This window comes from Oncorhynchus keta, chromosome 35 (assembly GCF_023373465.1).
Source record: "Oncorhynchus keta strain PuntledgeMale-10-30-2019 chromosome 35, Oket_V2, whole genome shotgun sequence".
Taxonomy (NCBI): domain Eukaryota; kingdom Metazoa; phylum Chordata; class Actinopteri; order Salmoniformes; family Salmonidae; genus Oncorhynchus; species Oncorhynchus keta.
This window is the reverse complement of record NC_068455.1, coordinates 82,598,693-82,622,273: the sequence shown is the minus strand read 5'-3', so window position 1 is coordinate 82,622,273 and position 23,581 is coordinate 82,598,693. Positions and strand designations below refer to the sequence as shown.

General features: G+C 38.5%; 1 protein-coding gene and 1 long non-coding RNA gene across 4 annotated transcripts in view; one reads left to right on the top strand and one right to left on the bottom strand.

The window, feature by feature from the left end:
• LOC127906127 (broad substrate specificity ATP-binding cassette transporter ABCG2-like) overlaps nt 1–239 on the bottom strand; it is a 60,449-nt gene extending 60,210 nt beyond the window's left edge. Inside the window, exon 1 of the mRNA XM_052498187.1 lies at nt 39–239. Within this exon, the coding sequence (XP_052354147.1) occupies nt 39–238 (200 nt within the window). The 5' untranslated portion in view covers nt 239. The remainder of the gene's footprint in view (nt 1–38) is intronic.
• Nucleotides 240–13,660: 13,421 nt separating this feature from the next.
• On the top strand, nt 13,661–14,678 carry LOC127915613 (uncharacterized). Of its 3 annotated transcripts, none has more exons than XR_008091438.1 (4): nt 13,661–13,756; nt 13,806–13,907; nt 13,957–14,256; nt 14,557–14,678. It is a non-coding gene; the product is annotated as an uncharacterized LOC127915613 (long non-coding RNA). The 3 variants fall into 3 exon arrangements; XR_008091437.1 differs by having other exon boundaries at nt 14,508–14,629; XR_008091439.1 differs by lacking the exon at nt 13,806–13,907 and having other exon boundaries at nt 13,692–13,756; nt 14,508–14,629.
• Nucleotides 14,679–23,581: the final 8,903 nt, after the last annotated feature.

Sequence of the window (23,581 nt, the reverse complement as noted above, 5' to 3'; positions counted from 1 at the left end):
ACTGATTATATCTCAACAACAGTGTCTCGTCGACTTACTTCAGATCTATGAGAATGTCTTTGGTGGTAGTCTTCCTCTTGATACACAGACAGCCGCTCCTCTGCGTCACCTTATAGTGGACGTTATGGAAACTAACGGTTGAACCTTGAGGGGACTTGGCGGTACCGGTAGACTCAAGAGACCCGTTAGTCCCTCGGTCCTCCATCACCAGGATGTGGCTTTTGTACTTCTCCGACATTCTGAAGGTCCTGTCAGAAATGAGACAGCGAGGTGCGGGAATAATTAAATCACGTAAACATTGCCTATTGCTCTCTACCGTTCCCATCTGAAAGTTAAACAACTGTAACATCTATTCACATTCATTAACTATCGTTAAAAAAAAACACAACAAAATAGCCAGTCGCCAAATAATTTGTCTATCAAATATCACATTTGTGTCACTTACCCTGCGACTGGAAATGGAGAGCTGAACTACCGAGTCGACCAATGTAATCCTAATTCTCCTTGCAGTGGACTGTGATGTGGATTGTTTCAAATGTCAAGTTTTAATGTCACGTGCACAAGTACAGCGAAATGCCTTTCCTTGCAAGCTCTAAAGCTGTGTTGTGTAACCAAGTTTGAGAGCTATATAAATGAATGTGTTGGTCTTCAGCAGATTTATAGTTTTTACAGCCCTGCCGAACTGTGAGAGAGTTTACAAGGTGAAACACCAAAGTAATGCATGCGGAGCAGAACTAGGAAGATTCACGCTAATTATCAAAATGCAGAAAATACCTGTTAAATTCTACAACCACAATAAGGGAAGCGATTCTCAAACCTTACGTAACAAATCCTTCACCTACAGAGAGAGGAACCTGGAGAAGAGTCCCCTAAGCAAGCTGGTCCTGGGGCTCTGTTCACAAACACAAACAGACCCCACAGAGCCCCAGGACAGCAACACAATTAGACCCAATCAAATCATGAGAAAACAAAAAGATAATTACTTGACACATTGGAAAGAATCAACCAAAGAAAGAGAGCAAACTAGAAATACTATTTGTCCCTAAACAGAGAGTACACAGTGGCAGAATACCTGACAGTGTACCATCACAGCAGCAAGATGTGTGACCTGTTGCCACAAGAAAAGGGCAACCAGTGAAGAACAAACACCATTGTAAATACAACCCATATTTATGTTGATTTATTTTCCCTTTCAACTATTTGCACATCCTTACAACACTGTACATTGCCAATAATATACTATTTTAAATATATATAATTTTCACACTTTTGTGAGTGTGATGTTTACTGTTCATTTCTGCTTGTTTATTCCCCTCTTATTTATTGTCTATGTCAAATCAAATCAAATCAAATCAAATGTATTTATATAGCCCTTCGTACATCAGCTGATATCTCAAAGTGCTGTACAGAAACCCAGCCTAAAACCCCAAACAGCAAACAATGCAGGTGTATGTCACTTGCTTTTGGCAATTTCAAACATGTTTCCCATGCCAATAAAGCCCTTTGAATTGAAATTAATTGAGTCTGATAAGAAAAAAACGGCTTTGTAACGGGAGGGCAGCGGCTTGATCAGTGGTAATACATACGTCCCGAATAGCGTTCTAATCCCTAATGGCTTTACTACTTTCGACCAGGAAAAACGATGTAGGCAATAGGGTGGCACTTGGAACGCCAGCATTACTGTCTGTTTATGACCGGAGGGGAACGCGCACCCACGTCTGTCTGGCAGTAAAATGTGATTGAATAATCGTATTTGTAGCGTGGGTTTCGTAACAAGACGTAAAGGCAGTTTCTCCACTACACGTGTAGAAGACCTAACGCCCTGGCCCAGAGCTACCGTAACTCTAGAAATAAAGGCTTTTATCAATGCGTTAAAATAAGATTTTCTAGAATTCGAGGGTAACGAATTAACCAGCAACACGGTGATAATACAACTTGTTTTAGGAACACAATAACATTCATAGGTGATTTTGTCCGCATTTTGTCCATGTAACTTGTGAGGGAAAGTTGTTGATTCACAGTTATAACCTTATCATGTGACCTGGTCACGTTGGCTCCCCAGAAACACACACGGGCAGCACACACTCACACAGTGACACCTGTTTATGGCTGGAGTTCATGACCTCTCACATAAAATCCCATTGTGTGTGTGGCCGTGCAGCACCAGGTCCTCTTATGTCAAATGTTGTACACGTGTTATCTGGCAGATAGTCTGTATCAGGAGAGAGAGTTTGTTCAATGTACTAAGGGCGTGGACAGGCTCTTCCTTTTGTTAACTATCTATCTGAATGTTAACTATCCCTCTGAATGTTAACTATCTATGTGAGTGTTATCTATCTATCTGAATGTTAACTATCTATGTGAGTGTTATCTATCTATCTGAGTGTTAACTATCTATGTGAGTGTTATCTATGTGAGTGTTATCTATCTATCTGAATGTTAACTATCTATCTGAGTGTTAACTATCTATGTGAGTGTTATCTATGTGAGTGTTAACTATCTATCTGAATGTTAACTATCTATGTGAGTGTTATCTATGTGAGTGTTAACTATCTATCTGAATGTTAACTATCTATCTGAGTGTTAACTATCTATGTGAGTGTTATCTATGTGAGTGTTAACTATCTATGTGAGTGTTATCTATCTGAGTGTTAACTATCTATGTGAGTGTTAACTATCTATCTGAGTGTTAACTATCTATCTGAATGTTAACTATCTATCTGAGTGTTAACTATCTATGTGAGTGTTATCTATGTGAGTGTTAACTATCTATCTGAATGTTAACTATCTATCTGAGTGTTAACTATCTATGTGAGTGTTATCTATGTGAGTGTTAACTATCTATCTGAGTGTTAACTATCTATCTGAATGTTAACTATCTATCTGAGTGTTAACTATCTATCTGAGTTAACTATCTATCTGAATGTTAACTATCTATCTGAGTGTTAACTATCTATCTGAGTGTTAACTGTCTATCTGAGTGTTAACTATCTATCTGAGTGTTAACTATCTATCTGAGTGTTAACTATCTATCTGAGTGTTAACTATCTATCTGAGTGTTAACTATCAATCTGAGTGTTAACTATCTATCTGAGTGTTAACTATCTATCTGATTGTTGATTATCAATCTGAGTGTTAACTATCTATCTGAGTGTTAACTATCTATCTGAGTGTTGATTATCAATCTGAGTGTTAACTATCTGAGTGTTAACTATCTGAGTGTTAACTATCTGAGTGTTAACTATCTATCTGAGTGTTAACTATCTGAGTGTTAACTATCTATCTGAGTGTTAACTAGCTGAGTGTTAACGAACTATGTGTGTTAACTATCTGAGTGTTAACTATCTATCTGAGTTAACTATCTATCTGAGTGTTAACTATCTATCTGAGTGTTAACTATCTATCTGAATGTTAATTATCTATCTGAGTGTTAACTATCTATCTGAATGTTAACTATCTATCTGAGTTTTAACTATCCATCTGAGTCTTAACTATCTATCTGTTAGCCCAGTGTTATGTATATTACAAGTTATCTGTTAACTTGTAATATACATAATATTGGTCTACCTGTTAACTTGTAATATACATAATATTGGTCTCTCTGTTAAAATGCGTAATATTTATATATATGCAGATGATCCTGTTATGTATACCGTTGGCCCAACTGTAGACCAGGTGTTGTTAGAGGTGAAATCTGACTTTGTTACCTTACAAAAAGCCCCTGGTTGGTTTAAAACTGGTACATAATATGGGCGAGACTACATTTATGTTGTTCTCTAAATTCTCGCAATAAATGTTTCAGATAGACTACATGTCACGCCCTGGTCGAAATATATTGTGTTTATCTTCATTTATTTGGTCAGGCCAGGGTGTGACATGGGTTTATTGCGGTGTGTTTCGTCTTGAGGGTGTCTAGTATAGTCTATGGCTGCCTGAGGCGGTTCTCAATCAGAGTCAGGTGATATTCGTTGTCTCTGATTGGGAACCATATTTAGGCAGCCATATTCTTTGAGTATTTCGTGGGTGATTGTTCCTGTCTCAGTGTTTTGTATATTCACCAGATAGGCTGTATAGGTTTTCACGTTCCGTTTGTTGTTTTGTCTTGTTTGTGTTTTCATCGTATTAAATATGTATCATATTAACCACGCTGCATTTTGGTCCGACTCTCCTTCACACCTAGAAAACCGTAACACTACATTAGTTCATTTAAGGGTTCTCCCATCAATTGAGTTCCTGCCTATAAATATCTGGGGGCGTTTGGATTGTCAAGGATTTCATGTTTAAATAAGGTACTGATGAGCTAGTTAAAAAGAGAAGATTTAAAATGGGCTTCTTTTTTAAAATTCAGAATAGATCTTGCTTCTCCCTGAACAGCGGGAAGCAGATTGTACAGTTAACTTTCCTGACAGTTCTTGACTGGTCACACCATATACCAGAACTCAGCTGCCACGACTCTTAAACCATTGGATGCTGTCTACCACAGCACACTTCACTTTATCACAGTTGTAATACTCATCACTACATCCTGTCTCTAAAGGTTGGCTGGTCCTCAGGTTTAATACTCATCACTACATCCTGTCTCTAAAGGTTGGCTGGTCCTCAGGTTTAATACTCATCACTACATCCTGTATCTAAAGGTTGGCTGGTCCTCAGGTTTAATACTCATCACTACATCCTGTCTCTAAAGGTTGGCTGGTCCTCAGGTTTAATACTCATCACTACATCCTGTTTATCTAAAGGTTGGCTGGTCCTCAGGTTTAATACTCATCACTACATCCTGTATCTAAAGGTTGGCTGGTCCTCAGGTTTAATACTCATCACTACATCCTGTATCTACTACATCCTGTCTCTAAAGGTTGGCTGGTCCTCAGGTTTAATACTCATCACTACATCCTGTATCTAAAGGTTGGCTGGTCCTCAGGTTTAATACTCATCACTACATCCTGTATCTAAAGGTTGGCTGGTCCTCAGGTTTAATACTCATCACTGTACATCCTGTCTCTAAAGGTTGGCTGGTCCTCAGGTTTAATACTCATCACTACATCCTGTATCTAAAGGTTGGCTGGTCCTCAGGTTTAATACTCATCCACTACATCCTGTATCTAAAGGTTGGCTGGTCCTCAGGTTTAATACTCATCACTACATCCTGTATCTAAAGGTTGGCTGGTCCTCAGGTTTAATACTCATCACTACATCCTGTATCTAAAGGTTGGCTGGTCCTCAGGTTTAATACTCATCACTACATCCTGTATCTAAAGGTTGGCTGGTCCTCAGGTTTAATACTCATCACTACATCCTGTATCTAAAGGTTGGCTGGTCTGGTCCTCAGTATCTAAAGTTTAGGTTTAATACTCATCACTACATCCTGTATCTAAAGGTTGGCTGGTCCTCAGGTTTAATACTCATCACTACATCCTGTCTCTAAAGGTTGGCTGGTCCTCAGGTTTAATACTCATCACTACATCCTGTATCTAAAGGTTGGCTGGTCCTCAGGTTTAATACTCATCCACTTTACATCCTGTCTCTAAAGGTTGGCTGGTCCTCAGGTTTAATACTCATCACTACATCCTGTCTCTAAAGGTTGGCTGGTCCTCAGGTTTAATACTCATCACTACATCCTGTATCTAAAGGTTGGCTGGTCCTCAGGTTTAATACTCATCACTACATCCTGTCTCTAAATCACTACATCCTGTTCTAAAGGCTGGTCCTCAGGTTTAATACTCATCACTACATCCTGTCTCTAAAGGTTGGCTGGTCCTCAGGTTTAATACTCATCACTACATCCTGTATCTAAAGGTTGGCTGGTCCTCAGGTTTAATACTCATCACTACATCCTGTATCTAAAGGTTGGCTGGTCCTCAGGTTTAATACTCATCACTACATCCTGTATCTAAAGGTTGGCTGGTCCTCAGGTTTAATACTCATCACTACATCCTGTATCTAAAGGTTGGCTGGTCCTCAGGTTTAATACTCATCACTACATCCTGTATCTAAAGGTTGGCTGGTCCTCAGGTTTAATACTCATCACTACATCCTGTATCTAAAGGTTGGCTGGTCCTCAGGTTTAATACTCATCACTACATCCTGTATCTAAAGGTTGGCTGGTCCTCAGGTTTAATACTCATCACTACATCCTGTATCTAAAGGTTGGCTGGTCCTCAGGTTTAATACTCATCACTACATCCTGTATCTAAAGGTTGGCTGGTCCTCAGGTTTAATACTCATCACTACATCCTGTATCTAAAGGTTGGCTGGTCCTCAGGTTTAATACTCATCACTACATCCTGTCTCTAAAGGTTGGCTGGTCCTCAGGTTTAATACTCATCACTACATCCTGTATCTAAAGGTTGGCTGGTCCTCAGGTTTAATACTCATCACTACATCCTGTATCTAAACATCCTGGTTGGCTGGTCCTCAGGTTTAATACTCATCACTACATCCTGTATCTAAAGGTTGGCTGGTCCTCAGGTTTAATACTCATCACTACATCCTGTCTCTAAAGGTTGGCTGGTCCTCAGGTTTAATACTCATCACTACATCCTGTATCTAAAGGTTGGCTGGTCCTCAGGTTTAATACTCATCACTACATCCTGTATCTAAAGGTCCTGTATCTAAAGGTTGGTGGTCCTCAGGTTTAATACTCATCACTACATCCTGTATCTAAAGGTTGGCTGGTCCTCAGGTTTAATACTCATCACTACATCCTGTCTCTAAAGGTTGGCTGGTCCTCAGGTTTAATACTCATCACTACATCCTGTCTCTAAAGGTTGGCTGGTCCTCAGGTTTAATACTCATCACTACATCCTGTATCTAAAGGTTGGCTGGTCCTCAGGTTTAATACTCATCACTACATCCTGCATCTAAAGGTTGGCTGGTCCTCAGGTTTAATACTCATCACTACATCCTGTATCTAAAGGTTGGCTGGTCCTCAGGTTTAATACTCACATCCTGTCTCTAAAGGTTGGCTGGTCCTCAGGTTTAATACACTACATCCCTGTCTCTAAAGGTTGGCTGGTCCTCAGGTTTAATACTCATCACTACATCCTGTATCTAAAGGTTGGCTGGTCCTCAGGTTTAATACTCATCACTACATCCTGTATCTAAAGGTTGGCTGGTCCTCAGGTTTAATACTCATCACTACATCCTGTCTCTAAAGGTTGGCTGGTCCTCAGGTTTAATACTGTATCTAAAGGTTGGCTGGTCCTCAGGTTTAATACTCATCACTACATCCTGTATCTAAAGGTTGGCTGGTCCTCAGGTTTAATACTCATCACTACATCCTGTATCTAAAGGTTGGCTGGTCCTCAGGTTTAATACTCATCACTACATCCTGTATCTAAAGGTTGGCTGGTCCTCAGGTTTAATACTCATCACTACATCCTGTCTCTAAAGGTTGGCTGGTCCTCAGGTTTAATACTCATCACTACATCCTGTCTCTAAAGGTTGGCTGGTCCTCAGGTTTAATACTCATCACTACATCCTGTATCTAAAGGTTGGCTGGTCCTCAGGTTTAATACTCATCACTACATCCTGTTTAATACTCTAAAAAGGTTGGCTGGTCCTCAGGTTTAATACTCATCACTACATCCTGTATCTAAAGGTTGGCTGGTCCTCAGGTTTAATACTCATCACTACATCCTGTATCTAAAGGTTGGCTGGTCCTCAGGTTTAATACTCACTACACTACATCCTGTATCTAAAGGTTGGCTGGTCCTCAGGTTTAATACTCATCACTCATCCTGTACTAAAGGTTGGCTCCTGTATCTAAAGGTTGGCTGGTCCTCAGGTTTAATACTCATCACTACATCCTGTATCTAAAGGTTGGCTGGTCCTCAGGTTTAATACTCACCACTACATCCTGTATCTAAAGGTTGGCTGGTCCTCAGGTTTAATACTCATCACTACATCCTGTATCTAAAGGTTGGCTGGTCCTCAGGTTTAATACTCAATACTGTATCTACTACATCCACTACATCCTGTATCTAAAGGTTGGCTGGTCCTCAGGTTTAATACTCATCACTACATCCTGTCTCTAAAGGTTGGCTGGTCCTCAGGTTTAATACTCATCACTACATCCTGTATCTAAAGGTTGGCTGGTCCTCAGGTTTAATACTCATCACTACATCCTGTATCTAAAGGTTGGCTGGTCCTCAGGTTTAATACTCATCACTACATCCTGTATCTAATCCTGTCTCTAGGTTGGCTGGTCCTCAGGTTTAATACTCATCACTACATCCTGTATCTAAAGGTTGGCTGGTCCTCAGGTTTAATACTCATCACTACATCCTGTCTCTAAAGGTTGGCTGGTCCTCAGGTTTAATACTCATCACTACATCCTGTCTCTAAAGGTTGGCTGGTCCTCAGGTTTAATACTCATCACTATCATCCTTTAATACTCATCACTACATCCTGTATCTAAAGGTTGGCTGGTCCTCAGGTTTAATACTCACCACTACATCCTGTATCTAAAGGTTGGCTGGTCCTCAGGTTTAATACTCATCACTACATCCTGTATCTAAAGGTTGGCTGGTCCTCAGGTTTAATACTCATCACTACATCCTGTCTCTAAAGGTTGGCTGGTCCTCAGGTTTAATACTCATCACTACATCCTGTATCTAAAGGTTGGCTGGTCCTCAGGTTTAATACTCACCACTACATCCTGTCTCTAAAGGTTGGCTGGTCCTCAGGTTTAATACTCATCACTACATCCTGTATCTAAAGGTTGGCTGGTCCTCAGGTTTAATACTCATCACTACATCCTGTATCTAAAGGTTGGCTGGTCCTCAGGTTTAATACTCATCACTACATCCTGTATCTAAAGGTTGGCTGGTCCTCAGGTTTAATACTCATCACTACATCCTGTATCTAAAGGTTGGCTGGTCCTCAGGTTTAATACTCATCACTACATCCTGTCTCTAAAGGTTGGCTGGTCCTCAGGTTTAATACTCATCACTACATCCTGTATCTAAAGGTTGGCTGGTCCTCAGGTTTAATACTCATCACTACATCCTGTCTCTAAAGGTTGGCTGGTCCTCAGGTTTAATACTCATCACTACATCCTGTATCTAAAGGTTGGCTGGTCCTCAGGTTTAATACTCATCACTACATCCTGTCTCTAAAGGTTGGCTGGTCCTCAGGTTTAATACTCATCACTACATCCTGTAAAGGTCTGGTCCTCAAAATACTCATCACTACATCCTGTATCTAAAGGTTGGCTGGTCCTCAGGTTTAATACTCATCACTACATCCTGTATCTAAAGGTTGGCTGGTCCTCAGGTTTAATACTCATCACTACATCCTGTATCTAAAGGTTGGCTGGTCCTCAGGTTTAATACTCATCACTACATCCTGTATCTAAAGGTTGGCTGGTCCTCAGGTTTAATACTCATCACTACATCCTGTCTCTAAAGGTTGGCTGGTCCTCAGGTTTAATACTCATCACTACATCCTGTATCTAAAGGTTGGCTGGTCCTCAGGTTTAATACTCACCACTACATCCTGTATCTAAAGGTTGGCTGGTCCTCAGGTTTAATACTCATCACTCCTGTACATCCTGTTTAATACTAAAGGGTTGGCTGGTCCTCAGGTTTAATACTCACCACTACATCCTGTATCTAAAGGTTGGCTGGTCCTCAGGTTTAATACTCATCACTACATCCTGTCTCTAAAGGTTGGCTGGTCCTCAGGTTTAATACTCATCACTACATCCTGTATCTAAAGGTTCGCTGGTCCTCAGGTTTAATACTCATCACTACATCCTGTATCTAAAGGTTGGCTGGTCCTCAGGTTTAATACTCATCACTACATCCTGTATCTAAAGGTTGGCTGGTCCTCAGGTTTAATACTCATCACTACATCCTGTCTCTAAATCCTGTTCTAAAGGCTGGTCCTCAGGTTTAATACTCATCACTACATCCTGTATCTAAAGGTTGGCTGGTCCTCAGGTTTAATACTCATCACTACATCCTGTATCTAAAGGTTGGCTGGTCCTCAGGTTTAATACTCATCACTACATCCTGTATCTAAAGGTTGGCTGGTCCTCAGGTTTAATACTCATCACTACATCCTGTATCTAAAGGTTGGCTGGTCCTCAGGTTTAATACTCATCACTACATCCTGTATCTAAAGGTTGGCTGGTCCTCAGGTTTAATACTCATCACTACATCCTGTATCTAAAGGTTGGCTGGTCCTCAGGTTTAATACTCATCACTACATCCTGTATCTAAAGGTTGGCTGGTCCTCAGGTTTAATACTCACCACTACATCCTGTATCTAAAGGTTGGCTGGTCCTCAGGTTTAATACTCATCACTACATCCTGTATCTAAAGGTTGGCTGGTCCTCATTAAAGTCCCCTAGATCACTTCACTATTCTCTTTTTGTTTACAGAGTTCTACTACACAAGTTTACAACTTTACCTAACTACGTTGTTGAAGTATAAAAACATGAGTTACCAACCACATTCCTAGGGTTGGTTTAAATGTTGGAGGTTCCTTGGGTCTGCGCCAAATTAGGTAAATCCGCTTTTAGTTTTAATGCGCCTGCTGGAACAATTTGCAGAACTCATTATGATTGGATGTTCTGGTGCAGCTCAGGCAGCTTAGGGTGTTTATTATGAAGGACCACATAGCTGAGGAATGTAACAGTTCTTCTGTTGTGTTTTGTATTGATTGATGTTTTATCTGACATTGTAATTGGTGTTGAATTGCTGTGATCGGGGCACATTTCAGAAAGAGACCCTGGTCTCAATGGGGTTTTAACCTGCATAAATAAAGAATGAAATATAAGAATAAATGCTCTATCTAGTGCTCAACGCATTATATTCCCTATATAGTGCACTACATTTGACCAGGGCCCATTGGCATTATATTCCCTACATAGTACACTACTTTTGAGGCCAATAGGTGTCTTCCATGGGAAGGAAAGACCCAACATCATAAAGTACAGTTACACAATACCTCGTTTTACCATTGAGCCACTAGAGGGGGCTATCTATCTCTGAGAGAGAGAGAGAGCGAGAGAGAGAGAGAGAGAGAGAGAGAGAGAGAGAGAGACACAGGGAGAGAGAGACAGAGGGAGAGAGAGAGAGAGAGAGACAGAGAGAGAGGAGAGAGACAGAGAGAGAGAGAGAGAGAGAGAGAGAGAGAGAGAGAGAGAGAGAGAGAGAGAGAGAGAGAGAGAGAGAGAGAGAGAGAGAGAGAGAGAGAGAGAGAGAGAGAGAGAGAGAGAGAGAGAGAGAGAGAGAGAGACAGAGAGAGACAGAGAGAGAGAGAGAGAGAGAGAGAGAGAGAGAGAGAGAGAGAGAGAGAGAGAGAGAGAGAGAGAGAGAGAGACAGAGAGAGAGAGAGAGAGAGAGAGAGAGAGAGACAGAGAGAGACAGAGAGAGAGAGAGAGAGAGAGAGAGAGAGAGAGAGAGAGAGAGAGAGAGAGAGAGACAGAGAGAGAGAGAGAGAGAGAGAGAGAGAGAGAGAGAGAGAGAGAGAGAGACAGAGAGAGAGAGAGAGAGAGAGAGAGAGAGAGAGACAGAGAGACAGAGAGACAGAGACGAGTAACCTGCTTAATTCCTTACACATACTGTACATTACAATGATTTGAAGTGTTTTCCATCAGGAGACGGAGGCCTCCATCTGCATCCATCTGGAATGGCCCGCGCTGCGGAATGTTCCTCTCTGTTCCACTGGACAGTGTTTCAGTTCCATAGTAAAAGCAGACAATGCTTTGCAGACAAAGAGATTCAAAGTGAGTTTAATAATTTAATTCATAACATTTTGTAGGAATAGCAGGGATTATTACTCTGATAATGTATGTTTTTACAGGACGTAAAACACAAATGGAGGAAGTTGTTCACAAGCGTGATACAAATTATACAAAAACCTTTGCAACACATCTTTAAAAAACTGAACTCCAAATGATGATGTAAGGCAGACTAACTAGGTATTGATCAGTCTGCAGACTAACTAGGTATTGATCAGTCTGCAGACTAACTAGGTATTGATCAGTCTGCAGACTAACTAGGTATTGATCAGTCTGTAGACTAACTAGGTTATTGATCACAGTCTGTAGACTAACTAGGTTATTGATCAGTCTGCAGACTAACTAGGTATTGATCAGTCTGCAGACTAACTAGGTATTGATCAGTCTGTAGACTAACTAGGTTATTGATCACAGTCTGTAGACTAACTAGGTATTGATCAGTCTGTTGAATAACTAGGTATTGATCAGTCTGCAGACTAACTAGGTATTGATCAGTCTGTAGAATAACTAGGTTATTGATCACAGTCTGTAGACTAACTAGGTATTGATCAGTCTGTAGAATAACTAGGTATTGATCAGTCTGTAGACTAACTAGGTTATTGATCACAGTCTGTAGACTAACTAGGTATTGATCAGTCTGTAGAATAACTAGGTATTGATCAGTCTGCAGACTAACTAGGTATTGATCAGTCTGTAGAATAACTAGGTTATTGATCACAGTCTGTAGACTAACTAGGTATTGATCAGTCTGTAGACTAACTAGGTATTGATCAGTCTGTAGACTAACTAGGTTATTGATCACAGTCTGTAGACTAACTAGGTATTGATCAGTCTGTAGAATAACTAGGTATTGATCTGTCTGTAGACTAACTAGGTATTGATCAGTCTGCAGACTAACTAGGTATTAATCAGTCTGTAGACTAACTAGGTATTGATCAGTCTGTAGACTAACTAGGTATTGATCAGTCTGCAGACTAACTAGGTATTGATCAGTCTGTAGACTACCTAGGTATTGATTAGTCTGTAGACTAACTAGGTATTCATCAGTCTGTAGACTAACTAGTTATTGATCTGTCTGTAGACTAACTAGGTATTGATCAGTCTGTAGACTAACTAGGTATTGATCAGTCTGTAGACTAACTAGGTTATTGATCAGTCTGTAGACTAACTAGGTATTGATCTGTCTGTAGACTAACTAGGTATTGATCAGTCTGTAGACTAAGTGGGTCACAGTCTGTAGACTAACTAGGTATTGATCAGTCTGTAGACTACCTAGGTATTGATTAGTCTGTAGACTAACTAGGTATTCATCAGTCTGTAGACTAACTAGTTATTGATCAGTCTGTAGAATAACTAGGTATTGATCTGTCTGTAGACTAACTAGGTATTGATCAGTCTGTAGACTAACTAGGTATTGATCAGTCTGTAGACTAACTAGGTATTGATCAGTCTGTAGACTAACTAGGTATTGATCAGTCTGTAGACTAACTCTCTCTCTCGGTCTCTTTCTCCGTCTCACACGTCGTGTAAAGAAGATACCTCTAGTACTGTCAGGCCTCCTCTCCATATGTGGGGATTCTAATTTTAGTTCATGAGAAATCTACCCTGCATACCAGCTCACACACACACACACTCTTCCAGAGCGGTGTAACCTACACTCTGAACTGTTAGGATTGTTTAAGGGTCACATCTCTGTGGGTCACAGGGTCTCCTGCGTAAATGGAGGGGCTTGGAACCATGATATAGTGGTGACAGTATAGCTAATGCTGGACACAGATTTTCCTACACTGTGTATGACTATTGTATTGCTAGATATTGCTGTAATGTTGGAGCTAGAAACTTAAGTAAAACTGTGTACGAGACCAAATGTACTTTGATTAGATTTTTCAAAATGTCTCAGAGTAGGAGTGCTAATTTAGTCAGTAGTCATAGTAACAGTCTTTCTCTCAGTAGGTTAATGCAGTCTTGAGTCAGTAGTCATAGTAACGGTCTTTCTCTCAGTAGGTTAATGCAGTCTTGAGTCAGTAGTCATAGTAACAGTCTTTCTCAGTAGGTTAATGCAGTCTTGAGTCAGTAGTCATAGTAACAGTCTTTCTCTCAGAAGGTTAATGCAGTCTTGAGTCAGTAGTCATAGTAACAGTCTTTCTCTCAGAAGGTTAATGCAGTCTTGAGTCAGTAGTCATAGTAACAGTCTTTCTCAGTAGGTTAATGCAGTCTTGAGTCAGTAGTCATAGTAACAGTCTTTCTCTCAGAAGGTTAATGCAGTCTTGAGTCAGTAGTCATAGTAACAGTCTTTCTCTCAGAAGGTTAATGTCTGGCAGTCAGTAGTCATAGTAACAGCCTTTCTCTCAGTAGGTTAATGCAGTCTTCAGTCAGTAGTCATAGTAACAGACTTTCTCTCAGTAGGTTAATGTCTGGCAGTCAGTAGTCATAGTAACAGTCTTTCTCTCAGTAGGTTAATGTCTGGCAGTCAGTAGTCATAGTAACAGTCTTTCTCTCAGAAGGTTAATGCAGTCTTGAGTCAGTAGTCATAGTAACAGTCTTTCTCAGTAGGTTAATGCAGTCTTGAGTCAGTAGTCATAGTAACAGTCTTTCTCTCAGAAGGTTAATGCAGTCTTGAGTCAGTAGTCATAGTAACAGTCTTTCTCTCAGAAGGTTAATGTCTGGCAGTCAGTAGTCATAGTAACAGCCTTTCTCTCAGTAGGTTAATGCAGTCTTCAGTCAGTAGTCATAGTAACAGACTTTCTCTCAGTAGGTTAATGTCTGGCAGTCAGTAGTCATAGTAACAGTCTTTCTCTCAGTAGGTTAATGTCTGGCAGTCAGTAGTCATAGTAACAGTCTTTCTCTCAGTAGGTTAATGTCTGGCAGTCAGTAGTCATAGTAACAGTCTTTCTCTCAGTAGGTTAATGTCTGGCAGTCAGTAGTCATAGTAACAGACTTTCTCTCAGTAGGTTAATGTCTGGCAGTCAGTAGTCATAGTAACAGTCTTTCTCTCAGTAGGTTAATGCAGTCTTCAGTCAGTAGTCATAGTAACGGTCTTTCTCTCAGTAGGTTAATGCCGTCTTGAGTCAGTCGTCATAGTAACGGTCTTTCTCTCAGAAGGTTAATTAATGTCTGGCAGTCTAACAGTTAAGTCACAGTCTTCCTGTGAGAAAGAAGAAAGGTCACAGCGTTCATATTGTGAAACAAACACACAAATACACCCACATTCACCCACACACACGTACACACGTCGTGTAAAGAAGATACCTCTAGTACTGTCAGGCTTCCTCTAAATATGTGGAGATTCTAATTTTAGTACATGTGAAATCTACCCAGCATACGAACACACACACACACACACACACACACACACACACACACACACACACACACACACACACACACACACACACACACACACACACACACACACACACACACACACACACACACACACACACACACACCCTTCCAGAGCGGTGTAACCTACACTCTGACCTGTTAGGATTGTTTTAAGGGTCACATCTCTGTGTGTCACAGGGTCTCCTGCGTAATGGAGGGGCTTGGACCCATGATATAGTGGTGACAGTAGTGATGTAGGTTTGTGTGATCAATAACCCTGCCAAGGCTAGTATGTACGTATACAGATGAAGTTGGAAGTTTACATACACCTTGCTGCACCCTCGACAACTACTGTGATTATTATTATTTGACCATGCTGGTCATATTTGAACATCTTGGCCAGGTTCTGTTATAATCTCCACCCGGCACAGTCAGAAGAGGACTGGCCACCCCTCATAGCCTGGTTCCTCTCTAGGTTTCTTCCTAGGTTCTAGCCTTTCTAGGGAGTTTTTCCTAGCCACCGTGATTCTACACCTGCATTGCTTGCTGTTTGGGGTTTTAGGCTGGGTTTCTGTACAGCACTTTGAGATACAGTGGGGCAAAAAAGTATTTAGTCAGCCACCAAGTTCTCCCACTTCATCATAGGTACACTTCAACTATGACAGACAAAATGAGAAAAAAAATCCAGAAAATCACATTGTAGGATTTTTTTATGAATTTATTTGCAAAATATGGTGGAAAATAAGTATTTGGTCAAAAACAAAAGTTTATCTCAATACTTTGTTATATACCCTTTGTTGGCAATGACAGAGGTCAAACGTTTTCTGTAAGTCTTCACAAGGTTTTCACACACTGTTGCTGGTATTTTGGCCCATTCCTCCATGCAGATCTCCTCTAGAGCAGTGATGTTTTGGGGCTGTTGCTGGGCAACACGGACTTTCAACTCCCTCCAAAGATTTTCTATGGGGTTGAGATCTGGAGACTGGCCAGGCCACTCCAGGACCTTGAAATGCTTCTTACGAAGCCACTCCTTCGTTGCCTGGGCGTTGTGTTTGGGATCATTATCATGCTGAAAGACCCAGCCACATCTTACCTATGTTACCAACCAATTCTGATTATTCCCCAACAGCGGTATGACGGTTGCGTGGTCCCATGGTGTTTATACTTGCGTACTATTGTTTGAACGTGGTACCTTCAGGCGTTTGGAAATTGCTCCCAAGGATGAACAGACTTGTGGATGTCTACAATTTCTTTCTTAGGTCTTGGCTGATTTCTTTTGATTTTCCCATGATGTCAGGCAAGAGGCGCTGAGTTTGAAGGTAGGCCTTGAAATACATCCACGGGTACACCTCCAACTGACTCAAATGATGTCAATTAGCCTATCAGAAGGTTCTAAAGCCATGACATCATTTTCTGGAATTTTCCAAGAATTTTAAAGGCACAGTCAATTTAATGTATGGAAACTTCTGACCCACTGGAATTGTGATACAGTGAATTATATGTGAAATAATCTGTCTGTTAACAATTGTTGGAAAAATTACTTGTGTCATGCACAAAGTAGATGTCCTAAACACTATCCTATATAACTACTGTCTATATACACTATCCTATATAACTACTGTCTATACACACCATCCTATATAACTACTGTCTATATACACCATCCTATATAACTACTGTCTATACACACCATCCTATATAACTACTGTCTATATACACTATCCTATATAACTACTGTCTATATACACCATCCTATATAACTACTGTCTATATACACTATCCTATATAACTACTGTCTATACACACCATCCTATATATCTACTGTCAATACACACCATCCTATATAACTACTGTCTATATACACTATCCTATATAACTACTGTATATACACACTATCCTATATAACTACTGTCTATATACACTATCCTATATAACTACTGTCTATACACACCATCCTATATAACTACTGTCTATATACACCATCCTATATAACTACTGTCTATATACACCATCCTATATAACTACTGTCTATATACACTATCCTATATAACTACTGTCTATACACACCATCCTATATAACTACTGTCTATACACACCATCCTATATAACTACTGTCTATACACACCATCCTATATAACTACTGTCTATACTGTCTATACACACCATCCTATATAACTACTGTCTATACACACCATCCTATATAACTACTGTCTATATACACTATCCTATATAACTACTGTCTATACACACCATCCTATATAACTACTGTCTATACACACCATCCTATATATCTACTGTCAATACACACCATCCTATATAACTACTGTCTATATACACTATCCTATATAACTACTGTATATACACACTATCCTATATAACTACTGTCTATATACACTATCCTATATAACTACTGTCTATACACACCATCCTATATAACTACTGTCTATACACACCATCCTATATAACTACTGTCTATACACACCATCCTATATAACTACTGTCTATACACACCATCCTATATATAACTACTGTCTATACACACCATCCTATATAACTACTGTCTATACACACCAACCTATATAACTACTGTCTATATACACTATCCTATACAACTACTGTCTATACACACCATCCTATATAACTACTGTCTATACACACCATCCTATATAACTACTGTCTATACACACCATCCTATATAAGTACTGTCTATACACACCATCCTATATAACTACTGACTATACACACCATCCTATATAACTACTGTCTATAAACACCATCCTATATAACTACTGTCTATAAACACCATCCTATATAACTACTGTCTATACACACCATCCTATATAACTACTGTATATACACACCATCCTATATAACTACTGTCTATAAACACCATCCTATATAACTACTGTCTATACACACCATCCTATATAACTACTGTCTATACACACCATCCTATATAACTACTGTTTATACACACCATCCTATATAACTACTGTCTATACTGTCTATACCCACCATCCTATATAACTACTGTCTATACACACCATCCTATTATAACTACTGTCTATACACACCATCCTATATAACTACTGTCTATACCCACCATCCTATATAACTACTGTCTATACACACCATCCTATTATAACTACTGTCTATAAACACCATCCTATATAACAACTGTCTATACTGTCTATACACACCATCCTTTATAACAAGTGTCTATACACACCATCCTTTATAACAACTGTCTGTACTGTCTATACACACCATCCTTTATAACAACTGTCTATATACACTATCCTATATAACTACTGTCTATACACACCATCCTTTATAACTACTGTCTATACACACCATCCTATATAACTACTGTCTATAGACACCATCCTATATAACTACTGTCTATACACACCATCCTATATAACTACTGTCTATGCACACCATCCTATATAACTACTGTCTATACACACCATCCTATATAACTACTGTCTATGCACACCATCCTATATAACTACTGTCTATAGACACCATCCTATATAACTACTGTCTATACACACCATCCTATATAACTACTGTCTATGCACACCATCCTATATAACTACTGTCTATACACACCATCCTATATAACTACTGTCTATGCACACCATCCTATATAACTACTGTCTATGCACACCATCCTATATAACTACTGTCTATATACACTATCCTATATAACTACTGTCTATATACACTATCCTATATAACTACTGTCTATACACACCATCCTATATAACTACTGTCTATACTGTCTATACACACCATCCTATATAACTACTGTCTATACCCACCATCCTATATAACTACTGTCTATACACACCATCCTATATAACTACTGTCTATACACACCATCCTATATAACTACTGTCTATGCACACCATCCTATATAACTACTGTCTATGCACACCATCCTATATAACTACTGTCTATATACACTATCCTATATAACTACTGTCTATATACACTATCCTATATAACTACTGTCTATACACACCATCCTATATAACTACTGTCTATACTGTCTATACACACCATCCTATATAACTACTGTCTATACCCACCATCCTATATAACTACTGTCTATACACACCATCCTATATAACTACTGTCTATATACACTATCCTATATAACTACTGTCTATACACACCATCCTATATAACTACTGTCTATAAACACCATCCTATATAACTACTGTCTATAAACACCATCCTATATAACTACTGTCTATAAACACCATCCTATATAACTACTGTCTATACACACCATCCTATATAACTACTGTCTATACTGTCTATAAACACCATCCTATATAACTACTGTCTATACACACCATCCTATATAACTACTGTCTATACTGTCTATAAACACCATCCTATATAACTACTGTCTATACACACCATCCTATATAACTACTGTCTATACACACCATCCTATATAACTACTGTCTATACACACCATCCTATATAACTACTGTCTATAAACACCATCCTATATAACTACTGTCTATACACACCATCCTATATAACTACTGTCTATACACACCATCCTATATAACTACTGTCTATACACACCATCCTATATAACTACTGTATATACACACCATCCTATATAACTACTGTCTATACACACCATCCTATATAACTACTGTCTATACACACCATCCTATATAACTACTGTCTATACACACCATCCTATATAACTACTGTCTATACACACCATCCTATATAACTACTGTCCATACACACCATCCTATATAACTACTGTCTATACACACCATCCTATATAACTACTGTCTATACACACCATCCTATATAACTACTGTCTATACTGTCTATACACACCATCCTATATAACTACTGTCTATACACACCATCCTATATAACTACTGTCTATACTGTCTATACACACCATCCTATATAACTACTGTCTATACACACCATCCTATATAACTACTGTCTATACACACCATCCTATATAACTACTGTCTATAAACACCATCCTATATAACTACTGTCTATACACACCATCCTATATAACTACTGTCTATAAACACCATCCTATATAACTACTGTCTATACACACCATCCTATATAACTACTGTCTATAAACACCATCCTATATAACTACTGTCTATACACACCATCCTATATAACTACTGTCTATACACACCATCCTATATAACTACTGTCTATACTGTCTATACACACCATCCTATATAACTACTGTCTATACACACCATCCTATATAACTACTGTCTATACTGTCTATACACACCATCCTATATAACTACTGTCTATACACACCATCCTATATAACTACTGTCTATACTGTCTATACACACCATCCTATATAACTACTGTCTATACACACCATCCTATATAACTACTGTCTATACACACCATCCTATATAACTACTGTCTATACTGTCTATACACACCATCCTATATAACTACTGTCTATACACACCATCCTATATAACTACTGTCTATACACACCATCCTATATAACTACTGTCTATACACACCATCCTATATAACTACTGTCTATACACACCATCCTATATAACTACTGTCTATACACACCATCCTATATAACTACTGTCTATACTGTCTATACACACCATCCTATATAACTACTGTCTATAAACACCATCCTATATAACTACTGTCTATACACACCATCCTATATAACTACTGTCTATACACACCATCCTATATAACTACTGTCTATACACACCATCCTATATAACTACTGTCTATACACACCATCCTATATAACTACTGTCTATACACACCATCCTATATAACTACTGTCTATACACACCATCCTATATAACTACTGTCTATACACACCATCCTATATAACTACTGTCTATACTGTCTATACACACCATCCTATATAACTACTGTCTATACTGTCTATACACACCATCCTATATAACTACTGTCTATACACACCATCCTATATAACTACTGTCTATACTGTCTATACACACCATCCTATATAACTACTGTCTATACACACCATCCTATATAACTACTGTCTATACACACCATCCTATATAACTACTGTCTATACTGTCTATACACACCATCCTATATAACTACTGTCTATACACACCATCCTATATAACTACTGTATATACACACCATCCTATATAACTACTGTCTATACACACCATCCTATATAACTACTGTCTATACACACCATCCTATATAACTACTGTCTATACTGTCTATACACACCATCCTATATAACTACTGTCTATACACACCATCCTATATAACTACTGTCTATACACACCATCCTATATAACTACTGTCTATACACACCATCCTATATAACTACTGTCTATACACACCATCCTACACACCATCCTATATAACTACTGTCTATACACACCATCCTATATAACTACTGTCTATACACACCATCCTATATAACTACTGTCTATACACACCATCCTATATAACTACTGTCTATACACACCATCCTATATAACTACTGTCTATACACACCATCCTATATAACTACTGTCTATACACACCATCCTATATAACTACTGTCTATACACACCATCCTATATAACTACTGTCTATACACACCATCCTATATAACTACTGTCTATACACACTATCCTATATAACTACTGTCTATACACACCATCCTATATAACTACTGTCTATATACACCAACCTATATAACTACTGTCTATACACACCATCCTATATAACTACTGTCTATATACACCATCCTATATAACTAATGTCTATACACACCAACCTATATAACTACTGTCTATTAACACCATCCTATATAACTAATGTCTATACTGTCTATACACACCATCCTATATAACTACTGTCTATAAACACCATCCTATATAACTACTGTCTATAAACACCATCCTATATAACTACTGTCTATAAACACCATCCTATATAACTACTGTCTATACACACCATCCTATATAACTACTGTCTATACTGTCTATAAACACCATCCTATATAACTACTGTCTATACACACCATCCTATATAACTACTGTCTATATACACTATCCTATATAACTACTGTCTATACTGTCTATACACACCATCCTATATAACTACTGTCTATACCCACCATCCTATATAACTACTGTCTATACACACCATCCTATATAACTACTGTCTATACCCACCATCCTATATAACTACTGTCTATACACACCATCCTATATAACTACTGTCTATAAACACCATCCTATATAACTACTGTCTATACACACCATCCTATATAACTACTGTCTATATACACCATCCTATATAACTACTGTCTATACACACCATCCTATATAACTACTGTCTATAAACACCATCCTATATAACTACTGTCTATACACACCATCCTATATAACTACTGTCTATACACACCATCCTATATAACTACTGTTGAACTACTGTTGTAATCCTCTTTCATGTTAATCTGCTGTCTGCCACAGTTTACTTACATCAGGATGATATGATTTAACAGTTGCAGTCGTTCAGTCTATATTAATAAACATTCAGGCTCCATTTTAATGTCACAGTACAATTATTAACCCCCTATAGTCGATGCATAATAATAATAAAAAATCCCCATTAGAGATTTGTTGGCATTGGATGCTTCTCCATCGCACCACATCCAGGCGATTTCGCCCTTTCGCGTCTGCGGTGAAAGGTGACAGAGCTATAGAGTGATGTTTGTCAGACCATGTTTTTTTCACAAGAGCGCTTGTCGCATCCGAACAGTTTTAGGCTAATAAAGTTTTCCTTTAATAAAGTTTTAGGCTAATAAAGTTTTCGTTGAATAAAGTTTTTGTTTAATAAAGTTTTTGTTTAATAAAGTTTTCGGCCAATAAAGTTTTAGGCCAATAAAGTTTTCGGCCAATAAAGTTTTCGGACAATAAAGTTTTTGGCTAATAAAGTTTTCGGCCAATAAAGTTTTTGGCTAATAAAGTATACGACTCACTCGTCTGAAAGTCCCACAGTACCAGTTGAAAAAAATGAATGGAAGACTGTTTTAGTGCCAACAATATGAGGTTAAATACATATTTCTCAGATATAGGACAGACATTTCAGAACAAACTTCTCGGTTATATATTTTCTTTTGGGGGGGGGGGTCTGTTGTTAGTGAATCTGTTATTCAGGGCTAATAGCAGTGAGGACCAATCACATTTTTCATCAAATATATACAGTATGTATATACATATATATACATATATGTTTAAACTTTAAAGGGTCTTGAAATTCAAAATGAAATAGCAACAACAATCCTTGCTATAACTTACAGAACCAGAGAAGACACATATAATACTATAAGTATTATAGTTATTATATAAGACACATAGCCTACAGAGTAGAATGTTTGTGATACCAATTGACTGACAATAACACTCCATGTAGATAAATATATATATAATACTATATGTATACATATATATAATA